The sequence below is a fragment of the Emericellopsis atlantica genome (assembly GCF_019669845.1).
Source record: "Emericellopsis atlantica unplaced genomic scaffold F5Z01scaffold_30, whole genome shotgun sequence".
In the NCBI taxonomy this organism is placed as follows: domain Eukaryota; kingdom Fungi; phylum Ascomycota; class Sordariomycetes; order Hypocreales; family Bionectriaceae; genus Emericellopsis; species Emericellopsis atlantica.
The window spans coordinates 151802-174098 of NW_025764732.1; the positions used below are offsets into that span (position 1 = coordinate 151802).

General features: G+C 55.4%; 8 protein-coding genes across 8 annotated transcripts; 4 read left to right on the forward strand and 4 right to left on the reverse strand.

Moving 5' to 3' along the window:
- F5Z01DRAFT_329727 (uncharacterized protein) lies at positions 1-1570 on the reverse strand. The gene is made up of 2 exons (XM_046259114.1): positions 1356-1570; positions 1-1296 (listed from the first exon to the last, which is right to left on the reverse strand). The coding sequence occupies exons 1-2, from the start codon at positions 1398-1400 to the stop codon at positions 52-54; spliced, it is 1290 nt and encodes a 429-aa protein (XP_046114949.1). The 5' UTR covers positions 1401-1570; the 3' UTR covers positions 1-51.
- An 872-nt stretch (positions 1571-2442) lies between these two features.
- F5Z01DRAFT_329139 (argininosuccinate synthase) lies at positions 2443-5214 on the forward strand. Its single transcript, XM_046259103.1, has 18 exons — positions 2443-2627; positions 2694-2707; positions 2773-2797; positions 2934-3103; positions 3162-3185; positions 3237-3329; positions 3394-3412; positions 3491-3583; positions 3636-3729; positions 3785-3805; positions 3876-3930; positions 3985-4128; positions 4179-4217; positions 4276-4299; positions 4371-4417; positions 4574-4648; positions 4707-4871; positions 4927-5214. Exons 1-18 carry the CDS (start codon positions 2605-2607, stop codon positions 5050-5052), a joined length of 1251 nt encoding a protein of 416 aa, XP_046114950.1. The 5' UTR covers positions 2443-2604; the 3' UTR covers positions 5053-5214.
- On the reverse strand, positions 5186-7677 carry F5Z01DRAFT_329705 (concanavalin A-like lectin/glucanase domain-containing protein). Its single transcript, XM_046259113.1, has 4 exons — positions 7460-7677; positions 7140-7399; positions 6819-7084; positions 5186-6764 (listed from the first exon to the last, which is right to left on the reverse strand). The coding sequence occupies exons 1-4, from the start codon at positions 7580-7582 to the stop codon at positions 5377-5379; spliced, it is 2037 nt and encodes a 678-aa protein (XP_046114951.1). The 5' UTR covers positions 7583-7677; the 3' UTR covers positions 5186-5376.
- A 280-nt stretch (positions 7678-7957) lies between these two features.
- Positions 7958-11642, reverse strand: F5Z01DRAFT_329159 (calcofluor white hypersensitive protein). Its single transcript, XM_046259104.1, has 7 exons — positions 11374-11642; positions 10818-11318; positions 10645-10771; positions 10530-10571; positions 10393-10477; positions 10296-10341; positions 7958-10242 (listed from the first exon to the last, which is right to left on the reverse strand). The coding sequence occupies exons 1-7, from the start codon at positions 11459-11461 to the stop codon at positions 8243-8245; spliced, it is 2889 nt and encodes a 962-aa protein (XP_046114952.1). The 5' UTR covers positions 11462-11642; the 3' UTR covers positions 7958-8242.
- Positions 11431-13166, forward strand: F5Z01DRAFT_329633 (U3 small nucleolar RNA-associated protein 6-domain-containing protein). The gene is made up of 3 exons (XM_046259109.1): positions 11431-11480; positions 11711-11913; positions 11980-13166. The coding sequence occupies exons 2-3, from the start codon at positions 11824-11826 to the stop codon at positions 13087-13089; spliced, it is 1200 nt and encodes a 399-aa protein (XP_046114953.1). The 5' UTR covers positions 11431-11480; positions 11711-11823; the 3' UTR covers positions 13090-13166.
- Positions 13167-15653: 2487 nt separating this feature from the next.
- On the forward strand, positions 15654-19549 carry F5Z01DRAFT_330012 (uncharacterized protein). The gene is made up of 3 exons (XM_046259115.1): positions 15654-15834; positions 16071-17207; positions 17316-19549. The coding sequence occupies exons 2-3, from the start codon at positions 16109-16111 to the stop codon at positions 19307-19309; spliced, it is 3093 nt and encodes a 1030-aa protein (XP_046114954.1). The 5' UTR covers positions 15654-15834; positions 16071-16108; the 3' UTR covers positions 19310-19549.
- Positions 19550-19663: 114 nt separating this feature from the next.
- Positions 19664-20461, reverse strand: F5Z01DRAFT_664452 (uncharacterized protein). The gene is made up of 2 exons (XM_046264103.1): positions 19891-20461; positions 19664-19839 (listed from the first exon to the last, which is right to left on the reverse strand). Exons 1-2 carry the CDS (start codon positions 20308-20310, stop codon positions 19789-19791), a joined length of 471 nt encoding a protein of 156 aa, XP_046114955.1. The 5' UTR covers positions 20311-20461; the 3' UTR covers positions 19664-19788.
- A 753-nt stretch (positions 20462-21214) lies between these two features.
- F5Z01DRAFT_664453 (uncharacterized protein) lies at positions 21215-22138 on the forward strand (the record flags this gene model as incomplete). Its single annotated transcript, XM_046264104.1, has 1 exon — positions 21215-22138. A coding segment is annotated over one exon (924 nt), but the record flags the coding sequence as incomplete, so codon positions are not given.
- Between the last annotated feature and the right edge of the window lie 159 nt (positions 22139-22297).

Sequence of the window (22297 nt, forward strand, 5' to 3'; positions counted from 1 at the left end):
ACTATATACATGGTATCAATATAATCGCATCAGGGTATCGATTTCATTCCATCATAAGACATCATCCCGCTCACGAGCATCGTGTGCCATACTCTCCACCTCCAGGACCCGTTCGTGCTCGCGCGCCAACTCGTCGGGATCATGCCTCTCGAATCCAAAATTCCATATCTTGCCGGGCGTCATGATGCCCAGCTTGCCCCTCTTGGCGCCGTAGCTGCTCTTGCCGCCCACATGCTGCACAATCACCGGCGTCACTGCGTAGCGCAAGCCACCCGTCGCCTGCGCATAGTCCTCGATGAAGCTGTCGGCCGGCGTCTCGGACCAGCGATTGTTGTGGAAGGACGGCAGGAGCTCGTTCTCGATCACGCTGCGCGGAAACGCGAGGCCCTGCCCACAGCATGCGTTCCTCTCCATGAGGGTCACACCCTCGGGCTGCGGCTGCATGCAGTTGCGTCCTGCCGCAAAGTACAGCAGTATCAGCATCGGGGTGAAGACAAAGATAACCAGTCCGCAGACGGGGCGCGTCAGAGTGCGTCGCGCGGTGGGGACCGCTTTCCGCGTGAAGTGCAGTGCGCCTGCGACGCAGCCTGCCACCAGGCTCGACCAGAAAAGATATGTGGGCCAGTCTTCAGCGTTCCAGCCGCGAAGCTGGTCATACCAGAAGAGCCGCAGGTACAGGAACTCTCTGTGGGAAGATGACCACGCCTTTTCCGTCGCGATGTCTAGTGCCTCCATGACGCGGTGTCGCCAGCCGTCGAGGAAAATCACGTCGTCCTCGGCCATGATGGTGTACGCTGCGCCCGTCTTTTGACACTCCTCCAGGACGATGGAGTAGTCAAGCTTGTGTTTGACGGGGTGGCTGTTTTCGTGCTCTATGCGCGTCGCAAGGTCCAGCCAGTCGGCATTGTCGTCGTAGTAGACGACCTTGTCGGTCATGAGGGGGAGCCATGGCGCATCGTGGTCCGGGTGCTGCGTCTTGTTGGTGTGCGCGAGGAGCACGACGATGCGCACGCGCGACTGCTCTTCGGGGCTGAGGCCGTGGTTGAGAGAGGCGAGGACGGTCTTGAGATAGGCCACGCCGTCTCTGCTGACGGACGTGATCCCCACGCACAAGTCTGGGGTGCCCGTCTTGACGGGCTTCTCTGGCTTCTCCTCCGCAAGTTGGGCTGCGTATTTCTTGGCTTCGTAGATCCTGTGGCGCGAGTAGGCGGGGGTGTGCGCGAGCTTGGGCGCGTAGAATCTCGATGTCGGATCTCGCCAGCACGTGAAGCGCGCGTACTTTACTAGTCCCGCATACTATCATGTCCGTCGGATTAGCGAGTGCGCAGCGGTCCATGGCTGTCGCCAATACGTACCAGAAAGAGGAAGCCAAGGATGAAAAGCGTGCTGTTGGGTATCATGGTGCATGCGTGCGTTGGACGTCTTCCATCAGCGCGTAGTTGGATGCGCGCATGTGCGATGGATGGCAGATGCGGTGAATAGGCGAGACAGGAGGCAGGCAGGTCCTGGCCCCTGGGTGCTTCAAGGACTGAAAGGGTCAAGTCCGGTTATTACCAGGCGATGTGATAACAAGCGAGGAGACCCATCTCCGCGAGATGGACTGTCAGCGTTGTAGCACTGTCCTCCAAATGAGTGGAGGGGGACGTGACTGGACGCGAAGGATCGAGGGGGTCAAGGTCGGTCGTAATTTCGAGGCTCAAGCCGCTCAACTTGCTTCCACGCTAAGCCCTAACGCCCAGTGATGGATTTGAACGTGCTGTTTCATGCGGCCGGGAGGACCGTGAGGCGCTGCCATCACCGCTTCGCTGGGAGGCATCAGGCTGCGACAGTGGAGGCTGGGCCCTGGCAGCCGCCTGCATGTCCTGTCGGACAGTGGGGGGCGGTCCCGTATGTCCCCCACAATGACGGGAGGTTCATGATCGATTGTTGCCATGTTTCCCCGTACACGTACACAGAGATTTGTATATTAATGAGCTTATTTGCTGATGACGACTTCGCTGATGGACTCGAGGGCGATATACTGCCCTGCCAGTACGAGACAGTATACCTGTGCGCTATTCGGCGACTACCGAACTGGACCGTCATCGCAGCGCAGCTCCAGTCCAGTCCCCTGAGGGCAAGGCTCAAATCAGCCCCTTTATCCCCTATGCCAAGGCTCAACACGACCAGCCGAATACGGTACCCCAATAGTCACCCCCGACAATTCGTGCCTTCTAAATCCTTTTAGCACAAAGCCTGACATGAGCTGGCGCTGCTTTTACCTGACAATATTACCTTAAGTACCTAATAATTCAAGCGGGGTGATCAGAATGGATCACGTGCGCTTGTCACTCACTGAGCATTGCATTAAAGATAAGAGATAAGGTGAGCAACCAAAGATGTGGGCCAATCCAGACCATACACGCCCAACAAAAGAGGGCATTGCCCCACCAAACATTGGCGGGCTGTGACTCGCTTCGGCCGTCTTCGGAGCTGCGTCCAAAAAACCTCGCCAGCATTGAGGGACACTCGCGCGCGACAACAACATTTTGTCGAGAGATATCTATCAGTCACTTCCAGCATTAACGTCTTGTGTTGTCCAAGAAACTTCGAACAACATTCATCATGGCTCCCGAACGTGTTTGCCTGTAAGTCATTTGCCACTCAATTGCTTGTTTTGGTTCGAGCAAGATAACTAACTAACCCTTGTATAGTGCCTACTCTGGCGGTGAGTTGAGAGCTCCAGAAGCAATCTCATCAACATCAACATCAGATATTCTGACCAATGGACAGGCCTGGATACTTCCACTATTCTCAAGTACTGCGCCCCCGTGTCTTCCTTTCTGACGGATTGTGGCAAGGAGAAGACTTCGACAAGTCTTCGAGCTCGACGTGGAGACGACAATGATCGAAGATGTGGGATTGTTCAACAAGAGCTGACCAATGACTCTTAGGTGGCTTGTCCTTCAAGGATATGAGGTCGTCTGTTTCCTCGGCGACTGCGGCCAGGAGGAAGACTTCGATGCCGTCAAGGAAAAGGCGCTGAAGCTCGGCGCTGAGAAGATGGTTATCGAGAACGTCCAGCAGGAGCTGATTGACGACTTGGTGTGGCCCGCCATCCAGTGTAAGTCTTCACAGGCTGTTTATGGTAATGTAGCGGGTGTACTAACGGAAGCCACCAGGCAACGCTATCTATGAAGGACAATGTAAGATGGTCCACCTCGGACGCTCTTCGATAACATCGCTAATGCCTGAAGACCTTCTCGGCACAAGTCTTGCCCGCCCGGTATTGGCTAGGGCCATGGTGCAAGTTGCGAAGGATAACAACTGCACGATCCTCAGCCATGGATGTAAGTTGTCGTGGTTCAACTGGTCTCATTACTATTCAATCCAGTCGCTGACACGTAACACTAGGCACCGGCAAGGGCAACGAGTAAGTCCTGATCATGATCCCGATACATATCTTGTCGCCCTCTGTCGTTCTTGCACCGTACTAACTCCCTTCTTTTAGCCAGGTCCGCTTCGAGCTGGCGTGGAAGGCATGTGACCCCAAGCTGAAGATTCTGGCCCCCTGGCGCATCCCTGCGTTCTTCAACCGATTCCAGTAAGCCTCCTTCTGTGTACACTACTGTATATTCAAGCTAATCATTGCGCAGGGGACGTGCCGATCTCCTCAAGTTCGCCGAGGAGCAGAACATCCCCGTCAGCTCCACTCCCAAGGCCCCCTGGTCTATGGACGACAACATCATCGTATGTTTGAAAAGGTCCCATTGCTTCTTCGTGATACTGACTATCGATCCGACAGCACTGCTCATACGAGGCCGGTGTAAGTCCTCCTACGGGAACACCCCTCTTTGCGTCCTGTTAACCCTTCCTGTTAACCCTGAACTTGCTAGATTCTCGAGCAAACAGACATGGAGCCCCCGAAGGACATGTGGAAGCGCACAGTTGGTGAGACGACTCAGCCTACACACTTTTAGATTTTGCGCTAATGCCTCTCCGAAGATCCCCTGGACGCTCCCAATGAGCCCACTCGCTTCACCGTACACTTTGCCGAGGGTGTTCCCGTCAAGCTTGAAGTTGGGGGCAAGGCCGTTACTGGCTCCTTGGAGATCTTCAAGGAGGCCAACGAGTTGGGCCGCGCCAACGGTAGGACTTCTAACCGAAGGGCTTTCAAGCGAGTACTGACGTAGTCCCAGGTATTGGACGCGAGGATATCGTCGAGTCGAGGTTCATCGGTAAGCCACTTCTAGGGGACTTGAACTTGAGCACGCGATTGCTAATTTTTTAATTCAGGATTGAAATCCCGTGGTTGCTACGGTCAGTCGCAGGCGACACCTGTTCCACTCTCCCCCATGGACTTTGACAGGATGTTCTAACCTTGTATGCAGATACCCCCGGCCTGACTATTTTGCGCAAGCTGCATCTGAACCTGGAGGTAAATTGTCACCTCCTTGAGCATTGTATTGGCTCATGCTGCGGTGTTTGATATCCCTTGATGCGATTCCAGGGAGTCCAGAGTCACCTGAGCATGCGCCAATCCAAACACTCTCCATCTCTGATAAGTATAGGACTCCAATTAACGATTGCTCAGGGTCTCGTGATGGATAGCAAGGTTCGCATCATTCGCGACCGTCTCTCGGAAGACTGGGCACAATGTATCTACAACGTGCGTAGCCCCTTCTCTTCAAGCTCTGTCGGATGAGACGTTGCTGACATCTTTTTAGGGAATGTACTTTACGCCTGAGCGCGAGTTCGTTCAGCAGTCGATCGCTTTCAGCCAGAAGCAGGTTGATGGTAAGGTCGAAGCTCTGGCATACAAGGGCAACGTGATCATCGTTGGCCGCTCCAGCGAGACATCCAACCTCTACAGCGAAGAAGAGAGCAGCATGGTGAGTAGTCCCAAAAGAGGACCACTTTGGATCAAAACTAATACAAGAAATGCAGGACACTCTTGACATGGATTGGAGTGTCGAAGACACAACTGGGTTTATCAACGTGAATGCCATTCGCATCGCCAAGTATGGCGAGCGCAAGATCAGGGATGGCGAGCCCCTTTCCAAGCGCAAGTAGACAGACTTATGCTAGCCTTCCAGCGCTGCAGAGGCTTCTGGTAGACGGAAGAAGATCGGCGACAATGGAATGGTTTATGTTGTGCTTGGGGCATCACGAGTACGAGAAACAATAAGAAAAAGTTGAGTGTCAAAAACTCAAATCACACATCAAGTCCAAGTCACCATGGAGTCCCATCTTTACCTGTGAAGCGGACAGGTTGGCTTGACATGCACGGCAGGACGGTCTAGTCGACAGGCCAGCCTCGCATGAAACAATAACGGTCTATAGTCTAATTATCTGTCAGAAAGTAATTACAGGGCATGCGCTACGCCCTCTCCACGATTACAAAAGCACAAGCACACCGACAAAGGCCGCGCCCAAGAGCAGCCCAGTATTTCCCCCAGAGATGCTGGTCCCAGCACCTGGCACGGGTGTCGGCCTAGGAGGGCAGTCCTCGCCCTCGCAGTCGTCAATCGGTAAGGGCGTGGCCTTGGGGAGTCCCAGAGAGGTTGACAATGACGGGATTTCGCACATCGTGCAGAGGCTGACGGCAGGTTCTTCGGGGATGGGCTCCTCAGGGGTCGGGGTTGGGGCGACAATCGTCTCCAGCTCAGGGGTGGGCGTTGTTGCGGTTGTGCTGTCCACTGGGCAGTTCTCGGCCCCGGGAGGACAGATGACGAAGCTGGTCACCGTTGGCTTGATAGGCGTCTCGGTGGATGGCGGCGCGGGCACCTTGGGGGTGAGAGTCGTCTTGGGGGTGGGCTTCACCGAGGTCACAGGTGTCTCGTGCGGCATCTCGGGGCTCTCGACGGGTGTCTCCGTCTTGACCGGCTTGCCGTGCTCGTCTACCGGGCAGATGGTCGTGAGCTTTGTCACGACCACACGAGTCGAAAACGTCGTTGGGTGTTGGGTTGGGAGCACGGCTTCGGATGTCTGTTCAGGCAACTCGTCGCTCTCTGGCACGTGGGTTGACTTGGCAGGGCGTCCAGGGCAGTCTACCACTTCAGGCGGGCAGTCTGTGACGGTGACAGTGCTGTGGACCGCGGTGTGTCTGGTGCTGACCACTTGTCCCTCCTCGGACGGGAGTGGCAGCTCGGACGAGGCAATGGTCGAAATCTCCGGGGACGGGGTGCTTTCAGGCTTGTCAGGCTCGCCGTTGGTCGATGAAGGCACGGGAGTGTTAGAGGTCAGGATGACGGGCTCTTCGGTTGTCTTGGGCGGCTGCGGCTTGATGATGGAGGTAGGAACCTGAGGTCCCTTGAGCTTGTCAGGGTCCTGGTCCTCCTTAGGCTCCTCCTTGGGTTCCTCCTTGGGTGTCTCGGGAGATTCCTTCTTGTCATCGCCAATCTCCTTCTTGTCATCGCCAATCTTCTTGTTGTCGTCGGCCTCGCCCACCACAAAGTGCCTAATGTCCTGGATCTTGAACTCGACGCCCTCAAAAGCCTTGGGCTCCTTGGCGACATACTCGACGCAAGTGTCGTACCCAGTCTCAGCCTTGCACGCCTTGCCCCACTCGCTCTCCAAGCCAGCAGGGGCACCGCAAAAGTCAATGTTGAGGACCATCTTCTGGGGGCCAAAGTGCTTGTCAATATCGCACTTGTTGTTCTTGAGGAAGGCCGAGGGTGTGCCCCATGTGGAAGGGTCGGGGTTTGACGAGGCAACGTCAGCTGGGACAGTCTCGTGCGTCCATGTGAACACTTTGATAAAGTCTGAAGTCCATTCCATGGCGTCTTGATAAATATGTCAGCGATATTTTCTCTTAATGACCTCTTCAAAATACTTACAGACACCGCCGTTGGGGTTGGCCCAAGGCGAAGCTGCATCCTCAGTGATGCAACCCTGGTTCAGGTACTGGTGCGGCTCGTTCGAGAAAGTATTGTCGCAGTTGTCAGTGAGGATCTCGGCAGTCTGATCCTCGCCGTCGAGAATGCATTGGCCGTATTTGCTCGAGTCACCAACGTGGAAGACGGGACCGCTCTTGGTGGCATCGTTCCACTGCTCGTACAAGTCCACCTCACCACCGTCAGGCCAGTTGGTGCCATGTGTCCAGCTGCAGGTAGGTCAGCGGCTATTTCCAAACACATTTCTTCCCATACGGCACTCACAAGGCTGGCCATACGCCACACTGCGCCTTGGGAAACTGGGCAAACCGTGCGATGATCAGGCCGTGCTTGTACGCCTTCTTCGACTCCAGGCGCGCACTGTTCCTCCCAGCGTGTCCATCACCAAGTAACACAGTCGTGGTATCGACGCCAAGCGAGACATGTCCGTCTCGGCTGCTGCACACGTCCGAAGGGCCCTTGGCATAGTTTACAAAGCCGCCTGCAGGATCGACATCGAGGTAGTCGCCAGTGGTGTGATCGCTCTACAAAAAAAGGGTCAGCCAATCTTGACTCACCAAAAGAGACACTGCTCATGAACAAACCTCAAAGAATTCGAATTTGTCAAAGAAGTTATCGGGCGTCATCTCCTCACTGAGAACATATTGCCCGGCGGCGGCGGCGCTGGAACCAGCCAGCACAACCAGCGAGACCAACGCACTGCGCATCTTGAAGCGAATGTGGGATAAGAAAATAAAGAGAGAGGGGGAGAGAGGCGAAGCAGGAAGAAAAGAAAGAATGACACTGTCAGTGAAAGACTGCAAAAAACGAAGGACAAACAGACTCGACCAGAAACTGTAGAAAGGGAACAAACAGAAACATGTTCGTCCCCATCGTCTTATAAACGGACTGACAAACAATGGCTCCAAACGCCCAAACGCTCAAACGCCCAGCGCGCCTCCTGCATAGCGTCGTTGTTTGCAGCAATTCAATTGGGAAATTGACCAGGGCATGGATTGGCTGGCAGTGTTTGGCGCCCGGTGGATCTATCGTCAATCCCTGTCGTCGTCCGTATCAGAATGTGGTGACAGGCCAATGGCGGACGACAAGCGCCTCTGGGCAGGAGGTTCAAGGGCACGGCGGTAAGATAGGTCTGTGTCAAGATTCATGCCAGCGGTGGTGTCTCAGGTTCATGCTGCTGCGCAGAAGAAGGGTTCAAGGTTGAAGGCCTGTACTTGAATCGTGTGGGTACGACAATCGTCCCAGTAGGTAGTATTGAATCTTTACCTTGGCATTATACTGAGTTTCCATTCAGCGAGTCGTAAACATTAACGTAATTATATATATCCCCTCTTTTGGATCCTCCAAGGACCTCAAGAGTGCATGAGCTACAACTGATCGTAGTATCTCGGCTGTTTAAACACGTGGTAGCGATGACCTCGAACACCTCTGCCGCGGAACAAGGCTGGGAATCTCCACCCCTCAGGCACCTCGCTCTCCTTGACGCGCCGGTTGCGGTCATCGGCAGAGAGGGCCTTCTGCTGCATAATCTCGTCGGCATCCTTGGGGACGACGAATTTGGCAACCTGTAGCTCCGTATCGGTGATTGAATTACGACTGATACGGGCATACCCGATGCGCTTCAAACCCTTGAACAGAATGTACTCGCACCAGCGGTCCCAGTCAGAGGGGTCGACGTCGTTCATGCCCGACTTGTCACTGACGTACGTGTTGTAGTTACCCTTGAGGGGCTTCGTGACGAGATAGCTGAGCAGAATCGAGGGCCTGTCCGTGGACCCCATGAGCTCAGCGAGGTACTCGGACTGCAAGCGACGGTCTTCAATATCCTCCTCTTGTCCCGAGTGGAAGACAAAGACATCGGTAAGCTGACCGTAGACATCAAGCGTTGCGTGGATGGCGGGCGCCAGCTCGCCCACGGGACTGGGAAGCAGATGGTGGGTCGAGTTGATAATAGGGAATTTAGACAGCAGCGCAGCGCCCCAGGTGTGCTTGTTAGGCCCCGGCCCGTAGTCCACGTACATGCCCAGGTCCTCTGCGAGGAATTGGGTGCTATCTCGGTTGCCCATGATGATCCGCTGCTGGTCAGATTCCAATAGACCAACGACATCGAGCTCGGCATCCTTGATGAGGTCGCGCATGCGGTACTCGGAAGACCACATGTGGTTGTCCAGGGAAAAGTGGATAGTCCAGATACCGGCTGTCATAACGCGATCCTCGGGATGGTAGGGTTTATAGTCGTTGGTGGGGAAGCGCCTATACGCAGCGCAGAGGAAGACAATGTTGACGGCCAGTGTCACGATACCAAAGTACTTCCTGTGCTGGGAGGCAGCCTGGCGTTTGGCCCTGGACTCCTGGCGGCATGGCAGAGTCCAGTTGTAGTTGGCGACGCCGAGGCCAATGAACGCCATCATGGTCATCTGCACCCAGTCGCTGCGCTCGCGAACTAGCGGACCACCGGGCACGAAGGCATACGCAACGACCCACACGTGGAACAGGACCAGGAAATTGTAGAGCATGAAGCCTACCCCGAAGCTGACAGCTGGGCTCTTCCGAACAGCAGATGACAACAGGGGTATGGAGACGGCCATCAGGTACGTCGCGATAGCCAGGGCTCCCAGGTACCCAGTCCAGTGGCTGAAAAAAGTGAGGACCATCGCGCCGGACGCGCCAGCAACAAAAGCCAGGTAGCCTCCAGCCAGTTGAGGGCGTGCAACACCAGAGAAGAGACCAACGGTCATCGCGGCAACAGTGCACCAGCCGTGGGTCGAGGAGTAAGGCCCTCGTATCGGGAATCCTTCCCAGACCCAGAGGATCATCGTACTAGTGTCGGACAGCAGTGAGTGGAGGCCAAAGAGCAGGCCACCAATGCCAAAGGCGGCAAGCATCGGTGAGCCCTTCTGCTGCTTATCGTTGGAACCCGTTGTGAGAGGCGCCTTGCGGGAGAAGTTGAGCACAGCCACAACCGCAAGGCCCAGGCCAACACCGTTCCACCCACCGTTCGCCGCGTGCATGATCGGCCAGACTGGGTTGTTCGTTTGCCAGATGAATTTGGCAGTTGATGAAAGGATGAGACCCGCCATCAGCCCAAGGGCCTTGGACTCGAAGCGAACTTCGTGGACAGACTCGGCCACCAGAGTAGCAGTCCAGCTGAAGCAGGACATGAAGACACCAAAGCCGAGAACACAGAGGCGTGCAGTCGGGTTGGGGATCAGGTACGAGGCGATGCCAGAGAGCGACAAAAGGTGGATGGTCCGCTGGTGATACACGGCGTATGAGCGGAGAGGTCCAATGGCAAGGAAAATGGGCGATATCGTAGTCATAATGAAGGCCTCGAAGCCAGAAATACCCATGTACCAGAGAGGGAAAACTATGTAGAAAAGTCAGTAACGATCTTCAGGTGGTACTAGCACCAAAACTTACACCAGACAACAACACCGAGACTAGTCAGGGTCGTCCAGAATACGAACTACAATGGTTGATCAGCACTTGCAGGCCTCTCCCGGCAATCGCTACGTACCCCGTGGTACACACTAGCAATAGTGTCGAAAGTCTGAGCAAGGGTGAACCCAGCCGAGTAGATACCAGCTGTAGCCTTCTCCTTCCTACCTATTGTCAGTATTTATGCCTGTAGGATCGGGTGGGGCCATTGCGTACTCTTTCTCCAGCACAGCTGATGGCACGGACGAAGTGTTCTCACTGGACAACTTAGAATACGATCTCACGCCAATTTATTTCATCCCGCCGCTATCTCGGGAGCCGGCGCACGTACCCCTTGCTCAAGCCAGTGTTATCCTTGACCACAATCTCAAAGCTCGAGAAATCGAGGGCGGTGATGGCGTCGAAGCCAATGTCGAGGATGATGAGGGACCACTCAAAGAAGGCATACGTCGTGTAGGCTTCACTTGTCAGTCACGTTCATTCCAGAGCAGGGGAGCGTCTTACCGCCAGCCACCTTGTGCACTTTGTGCTGGATGAACCAGTAGATCAATGGCACCAGGGTTCCAAAGAAAGCACCAGCAAAGTACTTGCGCAGCTGGATGGCCCTCGGATTCGCCGGACTCAGCGCAATGCAGCCCGTGGTCCACGGCAGAGTCGCGACAATGTACGATATCATGAGAATATCGTGCCAGTCATGGTCGTCAGTCGAGGTGATGTACGTCCATCCTCCACAGGTCAAGGTTCTGAAGACGCCCGTCAACGCAATCACGTCAGGAAGCCTCGAGCCGGGCTTCCTGGTCAGAAGGTACCATAGTCCAACGAGTGCGAAGCGAGGGCCGGAGGTGATGGCGATAAAGATCATAAAGAACGATCGCTCGGGGTATCGGTCGCCAATCGTCGCGGACACGGAGGGGAACCATTCGTCAGGGTATCCATAATGCTCGTTCTTCACAATCTTGTGATAATGCAAGGCAATGCCTACAATCAGAGCACTGGCAAAGGCAGCTATGGCGTGTTAGCAATTGCCCGTTCCACTCTCACGCCATGACAAAGGGCTTACTGTACGCGACCAGGGTGTGTATCCAGCTAACCCATTGGCCCCCGAGGCTGAAGAGGACTTCGCCCTCCTTGTCCTTGTATTTTGACATGGCGACGAGTCCAGAAAGAGTGCGTGAAAGCGAGCGTACGCAATACAATTACAAGTACATCTGTGTGGCAATGGGCGCTGCTCGAGGGGGAGGGGGCCGTGATGCTGCAGAGAATCAATCACCTCGGTGTCTGTGACGCGCGCGTCGCATCCGGCACTTCCTTGTTCAAGGGTTCCTGTGGCTGGTGCAGCTGTCAAAAGCTTGTTAGAGTGTGGCGCATGAGCATGGACGGCTGACGGTAGTGTCCAGTCTCCACTAAAAAGTTGGCCGCCTTTCTCGAAAACTTTCGTACAGCGACTGGACTCGACTCAGCACCAGACCCCACGATCTGCATTCCGCGAGCAGTCCGGGAACCTTGAAACATGGCTGGCGTTGCCGACAAAGCGAGATTCTTTCTCGAAAAGTCTGTGCCACAATTGCGAGAATGGGAGCGCAAGGACATCTTCAATCAGGTACGTCGACCATGCCAGCCAGCCCAGCCCACGCTCGCACCACTCCAGGAAACTAACTTTTCGCAGGATGAAATTCGCAACATCGTCTCAAAGCGGAACGACTTTGAGCATCGCGTCCTATCACCGGGCAATGTGCCCGCCGACTGGTCAGCCTATGCGAAATGGGAGCACTCCCTTGAAACACTGCGGGTGAAGCGATGCCAACGCCTCAAGATCCGACATCTGGCCTCGGGGCACGCCGGTCAGGGCCGCGTCTTGTCCATCTACGACCGAGGCACGAAACGACACGCCAACAGCGCTTGGCTCTGGAAGGAGTATTTGCAGTATACCGCAAAGGTGAAAGCGTCCAAGCGATTCCGCAGGGTCATGACTGAGGCGTTGCGAATGATGCCAAACGAGGTTGAGCTCTGGACGATGGCTGGCAGGAGATCAGCGCACAATGGCGACATGGCTTCTGCCAGGAGCTTCTTCATGCGCGGATGCCGATTTTGCACCCGGGATGCGACCCTGTGGCTGGAGTACACACGTTGCGAGATGGACTGGTTGGCCAAGGTGGAGAGGCGCAAAGCCGACAAGCCCCAGAATGACCCTCTGAAGCCCGATCAGTCGAACGGCGCTGACGACGAACTGCGCATCGAAGACAGCGACGAAGAAAGCGACGTGGACGAGGAAGGCAGACTGCTTCCTCAACCCTCCAAGGAGCAGGCCAAGGTCATCGACAAGCCAGCGGCCAAACAGCTGCAGAACAACCCAGCGATGGACGGTGCGATACCCATGGCTATATTCGACATTTCGAAAAAGCAGTCTTTCTTCGGCCCCGAGACCGCGGCACGGTTCTTCCTCATCGTTGCATCATATCGCAACGTCTCAGCGCAGCCCAAGGTCTCCCAGCACATCCTCAGCCATATGGACGAGCACTTTGCGACGCACCCCGCCACCGCTGATTGTCACGTACGCCAACCAATCCTTGGACTGAGGGCCAACACGGCGGAATTCGTACAGAACCTCAGAGAGGTGCTGGCGCGGTTGGACAAGTACCTGGCAATAGTAGATGACAAGGCAGGGCTGGCGAGCAAGACGGTGGCTTGGATTGACGACTTGTTGGCGGACGCTGAATTAGACGAGGCTCTGCGCAAGGTGTTGGAGCACACGAAGCAGAAGATGCAGGCTGTCTAGACAGTACAGATATCATAGAATGAAACGTCAACGAGAGCGATTACGGGTCCCCCGAAATGATCGTGCGTGAAAAAGCAGATTGCCCTAACCACCACGATTGCCGACACATCCATTCTCCGCCCACCAGTCAAGCAGACCATCATAGGAAAGAAACTGCTGGTATTATTTCATACCCATAATGCCAGGTAAATGAACCGGCAGGCCCGTGCCAAGCAATAATATGGCCCTGGCGGTGGTTGCAGATCTAAATGGGGTCTTTGGGCGTCGCACGAGTTCGTCAGAGGGCCATTTCGGTTTGCGCCTTGCAAACCTTGACAAGGCACACGTGCTATTCTCAGCCCTTCCATGGTCCCTTACGGGCAAGCGATGATGGGAGCTCGAAAAGCCTGAAAAGTAACCTTATTTCAGAGGCCACACATCGCAACGTCACAGAACACACTGACCGCTTGATGTGATGCTGATGGATGGGCTGTGAAGGCCGCTTGCCGGGTCGGGGAGAGCTGGAGAACTTAAAACTGGAGGCAGGCGCCCATGGAGGTACCTGCCGATGTACCTTTTTCCACCCCCCTTCCCTCAATCTCTCACTTTTTGCCATTTTGCTTGCTCTCACAACCTTTTTCTCCTCTCTGACGGCAATTCCTCTCCTTGCAATGATTCTCGCTTGTTTTCACGCTGGCGTCGCGGTTCTGATGGCGCTCGACGTCACGATGCTACCTCCTACGGACCGTTCAACTTACATGGGCAGCCTCCCGTTTTGAGCCTCTGCCACGGGCACTTGTCAGAGAGATGGGCGATTCTGCCACCAGAACTACAAGCCATAGGGGCCTGATATGAAGGGCACTTCAATACCGGTCCTAACGAGATGGATTGGAGGCACTGTCACTTCAGGCATCACTGCTGAGGAGAAATGAAGCGGTTTTGAGCAACATGACTGAGTGCCAGTCGGGATCTTGATTTGCAGGGGTCGTTCCACCCGCCAGAAACCCACACAGCGCATGGCGCATTGGCGGCGCCCAACGGCGTCACGCGTGCTACGGGATCGACCGCTGCCAGCACAATGGTCGAGAGCGCCATCTCGACGAAGAAAACTGAACGGCAGTTGGCGAACTTGCGTCTTGGAATGGAGAAAGATGTTTGAGCAATTTATCGGAGGCGAAAATGGGCGAAATTGCTCCCCGACAGCAGTCATTGCGCCCAGCCGATCCACGAAGTTCGTGCCATCCTAGGCTGCCAGTGTCGTACATGGTGGGGCTGGCCCGAGTGTGATGAACCGCTACACCACGACTAGGGAAACCTCCTTCGGACACTCTTAGGCAAGTGCAGATTGGGGATTCTTGAGAAAGCGTCTGCACGACGGAAGACGTGGTGCAGATTCGCACTCGCCAACATAAGAAAAACGATGCTTGCGTCAAGACCTCTCGTGGATTCAGTTATCCACCCGAACCTACCCTGGAACATGGCGTCACCGAGCGACTGTTGCACTCACACGTCCATCTGAACAGGGAACGCTCAAACACAGACTTGTATTTTACTTGTTGCTGTCGAGCTTGCAGCTTTTGAGGGAAGGTTGAGTCCCTGGGACACGACTTTTGAGCTACTTGCGTATGTGAATTACTCGGCCACATATGGCAGTCCCACCACACAACAAGATGCGAACGGCAGGACTTTGGCAGCAATACCCTCAAAAGCGCGCAGGACAGACAATCATTGCTCTCATCAATTCTGACAAACAACTTCTCGCCACAAGTCACAGCAACCTACCGTCGATGATGAGCCACACAAGACCGCGACCTTTACGACTGTGCTGTTAGTGTCCCAAGCGTGGCTGCTATCGAAGAGCATACCACGAGGCGGGAAGCCTATCAGACCGAGAGGCTGGCTTATCAGCTATGAGAAAACACTTCTATTGGCCCGACGCGGGCTTCTCTGCTGCGCTGACCTAGTCCAAATGCAGCTGCTTCCGATTATTGGGTCTGTCCCTCGGGAGTACCAATCAACTGGCGGAATTCACAATAGGCCGCGAGCCGTCTCGCCCACCTGGTCTGTCCTGCTGATTCCTCCACTCCTCTCACTGACCAGGCTCTCAATCAACCGAAACCGTCGGCGTGTGCGCAAGCACGAGCAAAAGCAGAACTCGCAGCACCTGTTGTCACTTTGTACGGAGCGTACTAGCCTTTGGAAACCTGCCCCCCCCCTGCTGCCTTAGGTAAGACGAACGCTTGCGTCGCTTTCGCCAGTTGACACGCGCCCCTTCCACTGGCCCCCTGGCGTCGCAGACCAACGACATTTTCCCACCCATCCAGCCAGGTCCCAACGCGATCCTCGTGCCGCCTGACGCAGCCAGACTTTCACTGGCACACTGGATCGTCTTAGCGATACACAGTATCCCTCATCCGAATTGCTTTTGGAGTGGCCCATTGCACAGCCATTCGCTAGCTTCGAGTCGCTCACCTGGCTCACGTCTCCGTCTACTGAGTCGCAGCCAACTTTGCGTTTGGGTGGCGCGTCGCTCCATAGTGCGCAGGCATCAGCCTCTCCGCTCAACGCGCTCACTAACACGGGCGACTACCACAAGCCTCACATCCCGCGACCTATCATCGGCTTGGCGTTGCGTGACTTGGATTTTCTGGACGACATTTCTTGAATAATACTTTGCGCTCGACTTTATTCTTGGGCTCCGGGGATCGAAACACGTTGTATACCAGAAGGGCAAGTGCAACTGTTAACAGGTTGCTGCACCTGAAGGTAAGTCGCCCTGCCTCCCCAATTCTGCCCACCCCGACAGCGCTGGCCGATTCTGGTCTGTCACCTCCACATAATCGACAGCCTCGCGACGCGCGATCCGGCCTTCTCGACCCTGATATCAAACCTTATCAGTCGTGCGCGCATCGTTGATTTGCTCGAATACATGCCCTCATCTCGCTCTCCGTCGATGGAGTCACTTTCGTGATTCCCTGATTGCTGACGACAACCCTCAATAGACAAGCCGCGAAGGCTCAGTCGAGCCTGGCACATCGCCATGAGCAATTGGATGAATGACGCCAATCCGAACCACAATGGCAACGGCTTTCCTCACATGAACGATCCGAACGTTGCGAGTGCCATGATGGACCCCTCTGCCTTCATGGCCAACCCGGGCCAATTCAATCCTGCGCAGCTGCAAAATATGCAGAATGGCGCGATGCGCAACCCTTCCCCAGCGACGATGCAACAAAATCCATCGGCCTACCAAGGCAACTCTGTCATTCCATCAAAAAGACCTAGACCTTCCGACGATGGTGCATCGGGTTCCCCGACGCAAAATCCTGGCATGCTGCCAAACTCGCGATCGCAAACACCGCAGCAGCAGAACTTTCCTCCCGGGTTTCAGCAGACGGCCGGGCAATTCCCACATCTCCAAGCCAATGGCTCCGCTAACGCGAGTCCATCGCCCATCATGAACAACCAGATGCGTCCCGGCAGCGTGCCACAACGAGTCGCGACCGCCTCACCACATCCATTCTCTCCCAGCACCCAACAATTCGCTCCGCACGCTTCGCCTGTTCCTTCCGAGCAAGGGACGCCCCAGCCAAATCAGTTCATGCAGCAACAAATGCAGCAGCAGCCGCAGCAGCAACAGAACATGCCACCGGGCTATAACCCAGCGTTTTCCCAGTCGCCTTCGAATGCGCGCCCTTCGCCGAACCCGAACGCGATGATGCCTCAACACATGGCTCAGATGCAGCATATGCAGCAAATGGGCCATATGTACCCCCAGATGCAGCAGCAGCAACATCAGCAACAACAGCAGCAGCAGCAGGCTCAGCAACAAATGGGCATGGCACAACAGCAACAACGGTCGCAAATGCCCCAGACACCCACCGAACAGCAGAAGCTAGCTGCATATCAAGCGCGACTCCAGCAGCAGCTCCAGGGCAACATGCAGATGGGACGCGGCATGATGAACAAGCCTCCTCAGCAAATGTCAGGCACGCCCAATGGTCAAGCCCCCCAAGCGCAAGCAATGCGACAACGGCCTGGGATGACAGCTGCGAACCCCGAGCAGTTTATGAAGAACCTCACGTCGTTGATGAGCGCAAAAGGATTGCCGCTGGATACCAATCCTATGATTGCCGATCGCCCGGTCAATTTGGTGCTCCTCTTCCAAGCTGTCCAGAACAAAGGTGGCTACAAGCAAATAATGGCCAGTAACGGATGGCCGTATATTGCGCAAGCCATTGGGATTCCGCCGCAAATGCCAAACGCCGCTCTCGCCCTCAAGCATATCTACGAGCGCAATCTGTACACTTTTGAAGAGGTCTGGATGGCTCAGCATAAGCAGCGCATGATGCAACATAAGCAGCAGCAACAGCAGCAGCAGATGCTACAAGCCCAAGGACAGCAAGCCCAGAACCAGATGCAAATGCAGCAACAGCAACAGGCGCAAAGGCAGCAGCAACAACAACAGCCGAGCCAGCATATGCATCCGGGACAACAGCAGCCACAACAGACACAGCAGCCCAATCTGCAGCAGCAGACGCCAGTGAAACCTCCGGTAAATGGTCTGAGCACCCCGCAGCAACAGCACATGGCCCAGCCTCCCTCTGCTCAAGGTCACCAACGCAACAGTATGTCAAGAGGCGTGGAAACACCTGTCCAGTCTGACTTTGTCATGCCTTCACCTGCCCACAGCAAAGCTGGCAGCATTCCAATGCAGCAACAGCAGCCACTGCAGTCGCAGCCGCAGCAGCACATAGCTCACGACCGCGGCGAGCCACCGGCACCCTCAGAGGTCCTTCGCAAATCCGACGAATACACGCCATGCTCTCGAGAACTCACCTCGCATGGTGGCATCGATCTGGATAGCGTCTACCGCCTAGGACACGAGCTGCTACGGTTTGACCCTGCAGTGCCCCAGATTGCCGAGCTGGGTAACATCGATATCCATGCCTTGACAAAAGGTCTGCAAAGCGGCATACATGGGGAGATCAAAGTTGCCCTTGACACTCTTGTCACCGTTTCCAACTCACCGCATCAGCCTCACCACTTTATCAGGCTACCTTGGTGTGATGACTTGATAGACTCACTGATTGACGCTGCCGAAGAGCCTATCAGTGTTCTAGTGGATCATACGGCGGAAGTATGCGACGAACTGCAGATTGCGCACTACGACGAGGTTGTGCGAGCCTGCCGCATTGAGCAATGGACGATACAGGAACGCCCAGCATATCGTAGCAGCGCCTACCAGATCGACCGAGCTGTCGACCGCCTGATTTGCATTACCACGATTCTGCGCAACCTGTCGTTCCCAGGACCCGGTGATCAGAACGAGAACCAACCAATCCTTGCAGAGGACACCGTTGTCAAGTTCCTTTGTGTCATCATCCGCTATCTGGGCACACGAACCATGTTTCTACGCACGCATGCCAATACCTTGGATCTTATGAAGGATCTGGTGGTGCTGCTGTCAAACATTGCTGGTTCAATGGAGATTCCGGGTCGCGATGAGGCTCTCTGCCTGCTTCACTTCTTGGTGGCTTTTGCCCCAGGTCCAGGACCTACCAAATCCGACAACAACACCTGGATATTCCCACCGTTCGAACCTAGCTTGCATCCCTACCTCCCTCATGCTGTTGATGCACTGGCAAAACTATTTGCCCGCGATGAGCCGAACCGAACTCATTTCCGCACGGTCTTTTTGCTGGATGGTGGCAGCGATCCTACCTATGAACTACTGACACGCACGTTTGCCCTTGCTATCTCGCCAGTACCCGACAAAGTCATCGAGAGGCATCGCGCCGCCAATCAGCCTCCACTCTTCGAGACACGGAAACCGAGCATCATGCAAGGCCTACTCTGTGCCGAGATTCTTGTGTCACTAGCTCCAGGCCCGGAGTCGGGTCTGACCAAGTCGTGGCTTCGGGGTGACATCAACATCGCTCAGAACTTGCTGGAGATGGTATCACGCTTGTCTCGCATATACGAAGCGCAGACGATGCACAAGGGCGGCCGAGGTCCCCCGAGGCGAGATTTGGAGTTGGTTTTCATCGCATCCACTGCCATTGCAGTCGTACGACGACTCTTTGAGAAGGCCAAGGATTTGAGCGACTCAGACAAAGAAGTCCTGGCATATCTCCCGTCGTCGGACAAGCTCCTTGAGATCACCAGTCTCACCTCGGCCGACTGGGCAAAGGAGGGCTTGATGCAGCAGTACACAGCCTGCCATAGTCTCGGACGATGACGGGAACGGGCTTTCTCTCGACTCATGCTTGGCTTTACGAATTGCACATAACACAATGGCGCTTGGGAGACGCCATGAGCTGAATATATACCAATTAACGACGACGACACAAGCGCTTGGAAAAACGGGGTGTATGCGACTGGCGTGCTGTCTTTTATGAGAAGGATGGGGATTGAATTGAGCGCGTGCGAGCGCGCGCGCGCGCACACATACACACAGCGAAGTCGCGGCTTTAGAGCTTTCTGCTGCATTTATACGGGGTTGGGGATTCTGGTTTTCAACGAGAAGATTTCGAGCACCGTCGCGAGATAGGAATAAGAAGTACTGATACCAACAATCGGGTCAGCCGGGTCTATTATGTATTTATTGTACATTTATCCGTCCGCTCTGTGGACAGGGCCTATATGCTACAGCTGTACAAATGGTTCTTTTGATACATTCGCTCGTCAATGGATGATACAGTCGTGATGCTCCCGCGCCTAGAATCCCTGCGCCAGTATGTAGTCCTGGATTGGAACGAAGAAGTGACCCTGATAGATGTTAGCTTGGGACTCTCGCCACCGCGAGTATTTTCTTCGTACCGTCACTTCGATATGCCCCGTCACTGGACTCAACACAATCTTGTCCGACGGTATGTTGACCTTTTCTTTCAATTGCTCCATCAACAATTTCTTGTTGCCGCTGACCTTCTTGATCATGATCACCTCCTTTGTCTTGCCAGCCCTCCATTCTCTGTATACCGGTAATTGGGCGAATGGAGTCCGGCGAATCGTCCATGGTGATGCCGCGAACGCTTCGGGTGTGATGGTCGGCAAAGGTGTAGGGGGGCGCTCTACCATGACCCGCTTCGCACGAGGGGGGATATCGGCTGGTCGAGCATTTGGGCGTGGTTTGAGAGTCTGAGTAGTTGTCGAGAATGCGCGGCAGGATTTGGATGGTCGCATGGCGAGGAGGATACTGGAGGGAGGCATTGCTGCTAACGCTGAGCTCGGACGGAGCATTGAAGCGTATGGATGGGTGAGGAAATGCGCTGCTGGAGCAGTGTCGAGTCGAAATGAATGGTAAATCGAGGTATTCGCTGATGACCACGCGTTTTCGCGGCGCTGCTCTTGTCTGACGATGCGAGCGAAGCTTCACCAAAAATCTCGAGATCACATGACACCCCTGTCGACAAGAGGGACATGCCAATTTTAGCGTCCAGCGGTCGAACACCGGCTAAACACTCACAGGCGCCAGTCACAGGAACTCGCTAGCAAGTCGAAACCCCACACCACTTTGTGTGTTGGTGAATTTTCGCCAAAATTGCCCCTCCATTTGTCGACTGCAGAGAGCAGAGATCCGCCTTGACGAGACGCCTCACGATCGACTCGACGACCTTTTGACTCGCCCTCACGCACCCACCAGACCGATCGACCGACCGACCGATATCGATACAGCTGTCGCAATCATGGAGGATCTTCTCAAGACGGTCTCGACCGATGGGTCGAGCATCATGCCCAAGCTTGCGCCCCATCTCAGCCGTCACCTTCTCTTCCCGCTCATCCAGTATGAGAACGAGCAAGCCGAAGAGCAGGGTCAAGAAGAGAAAGCCCGCAAGATTGCCAGCGGCAAGATCAAGCTGCTGGAGGACACCAACATGACCGACTACGTGGCGAGCCTGTACTGCGAGCTGCACGGCACCGACGAGGCGCCCGCCGAGTACAACAAGAAGAGGCAGGAGGTGCTGGCCGATCTCGAGAAGCACGAGGCTGCGACGGCCAAGATTGCGGATCTCTTGACACAGGACGAGGTCTTGAACGGGCTGAGGAGCGACAAGCTCGCCAATTTGGAGTTCTTGAAGAAGGAGCACGGTGTACGTCTGTAGACTGCAAGGACGAAGGTACATGGGGGGCTAACTTTGCACAGGTGACCATGGACATGGTGAATGCGCTCTTCGACTTTGGCCAGTTCCAGTTCCGGTGCGGTCAGTACGGACCCGCCGCCGACATGCTCTACCAGTTCCGTGTCCTGTCCACCGACAACGACAAGGTGGCTGCCGCGACATGGGGCAAGCTCGCCTCCGAGATCCTGCAGACCAACTGGGACGCGGTCGTGGACGAGATCAAGAATGTCCGCGAAGGCATCGACACGCGCCTGTTCAGCAACCCGCGCGCGCAGCTCGACCACAGGACCATGCTGGTGCACTGGTGCCTGTTCCCCCTGTTCAACTCGGACACGGCCCGGGAACCGATCCTGGACATGTTCTTCTCCGCCGCCTTTATCAACACCATCCAGACCAGCTGCCCGTGGGTCCTGCGCTACCTCATCGCCGCCGTCATCACCGGCCGCAACCGTGGGCGCAACTCGTCTCTCCAGCAGAAGCAGCTCAAGGACATTGTCCGCTACGTCCGCCAGGAGGCCTACGAGTACACCGACCCCCTGACGCAGTTTGTGAACGCGCTCTACATTGCGCACGACTTTGAGTCGGCGCGCGAGGCCCTCCGTCTCGCCGAGCAGGTCTGCCGCTCCGATTTCTTCCTCGCGTCCTCGGCCGACGCCTTTGTCGACGCCGCCCGCCACCTCATCTGCGAGTCGTACTGCAAGATCTTCAGCCGCATGAACATTCACGACCTCAGCGAGAAGCTCGGCCTCAACCCGGCCGACGGCGAGAAGTGGATCGTCAACCTGATCCGCGAGACGCGCCTCGACGCCAAGATTGACAGCCAAGACGGCACCGTCGTCATGAACCACCCGCCCAACAACGTCTACCAGCAGGTCATTGAGAAGACAAAGGGTGGCTTCTTCCGGACGCAGGTCCTCAACGCGGCGGTGACCAAGGCGTCGTCGTGATCTTCTGTCTCTGTGCGTTCGCGTGTATCTTTGGGCTTTTCAACTTGGACTGAACGGGGTCACTGGCAGGAGGGAGGGAGGGAAGGAAGGGGAGGATAGAAGAAGGCTAGGCGGGTTCTTTCGCCACATAGTAACTAGAGAGGAGGCCTGTATAATCCC

Excerpts from the sequence above, each read along its gene's own strand:
- F5Z01DRAFT_329705 (XM_046259113.1), bottom strand. The coding sequence starts at position 7,582 with ATGCGCAGTGCGTTGGTCTCGCTGGTTGTGCTGGCTGGTTCCAGCGCC. Across the intron at positions 7,085-7,139 it reads TGTGGCGTATGGCCAGCCTT|CTGGACACATGGCACCAACT; the intron begins GTGAGTGCCGTA and ends ACCTACCTGCAG. Across the intron at positions 6,765-6,818 it reads CAACCCCAACGGCGGTGTCT|ACGCCATGGAATGGACTTCA; the intron begins GTAAGTATTTTG and ends ATATTTATCAAG.
- F5Z01DRAFT_330012 (XM_046259115.1), top strand. The coding sequence starts at position 16,109 with ATGAGCAATTGGATGAATGACGCCAATCCGAACCACAATGGCAACGGC. Across the intron at positions 17,208-17,315 it reads CAATCCTATGATTGCCGATC|CGCCGCAAATGCCAAACGCC; the intron begins GCCCGGTCAATT and ends CCATTGGGATTC.
- F5Z01DRAFT_329633 (XM_046259109.1), top strand. The coding sequence starts at position 11,824 with ATGGCTGGCGTTGCCGACAAAGCGAGATTCTTTCTCGAAAAGTCTGTG. Across the intron at positions 11,914-11,979 it reads GCAAGGACATCTTCAATCAG|GATGAAATTCGCAACATCGT; the intron begins GTACGTCGACCA and ends AACTTTTCGCAG.
- F5Z01DRAFT_329727 (XM_046259114.1), bottom strand. The coding sequence starts at position 1,400 with ATGATACCCAACAGCACGCTTTTCATCCTTGGCTTCCTCTTTCTG. Across the intron at positions 1,297-1,355 it reads TCCTTGGCTTCCTCTTTCTG|TATGCGGGACTAGTAAAGTA; the intron begins GTACGTATTGGC and ends CGGACATGATAG.
- F5Z01DRAFT_664452 (XM_046264103.1), bottom strand. The coding sequence starts at position 20,310 with ATGCTCCGTCCGAGCTCAGCGTTAGCAGCAATGCCTCCCTCCAGTATC. Across the intron at positions 19,840-19,890 it reads CGGGGCATATCGAAGTGACG|GGTCACTTCTTCGTTCCAAT; the intron begins GTACGAAGAAAA and ends AACATCTATCAG.
- F5Z01DRAFT_329159 (XM_046259104.1), bottom strand. The coding sequence starts at position 11,461 with ATGTCAAAATACAAGGACAAGGAGGGCGAAGTCCTCTTCAGCCTCGGG. Across the intron at positions 10,772-10,817 it reads AGTGCACAAGGTGGCTGGCG|CCTACACGACGTATGCCTTC; the intron begins GTAAGACGCTCC and ends TGACAAGTGAAG. Across the intron at positions 10,572-10,644 it reads AACACTGGCTTGAGCAAGGG|TGAGAACACTTCGTCCGTGC; the intron begins GTACGTGCGCCG and ends TAAGTTGTCCAG.
- F5Z01DRAFT_329139 (XM_046259103.1), top strand. The coding sequence starts at position 2,605 with ATGGCTCCCGAACGTGTTTGCCT. Across the intron at positions 3,104-3,161 it reads GGTGTGGCCCGCCATCCAGT|GCAACGCTATCTATGAAGGA; the intron begins GTAAGTCTTCAC and ends GGAAGCCACCAG. Across the intron at positions 4,872-4,926 it reads GCGAAGAAGAGAGCAGCATG|GACACTCTTGACATGGATTG; the intron begins GTGAGTAGTCCC and ends CAAGAAATGCAG.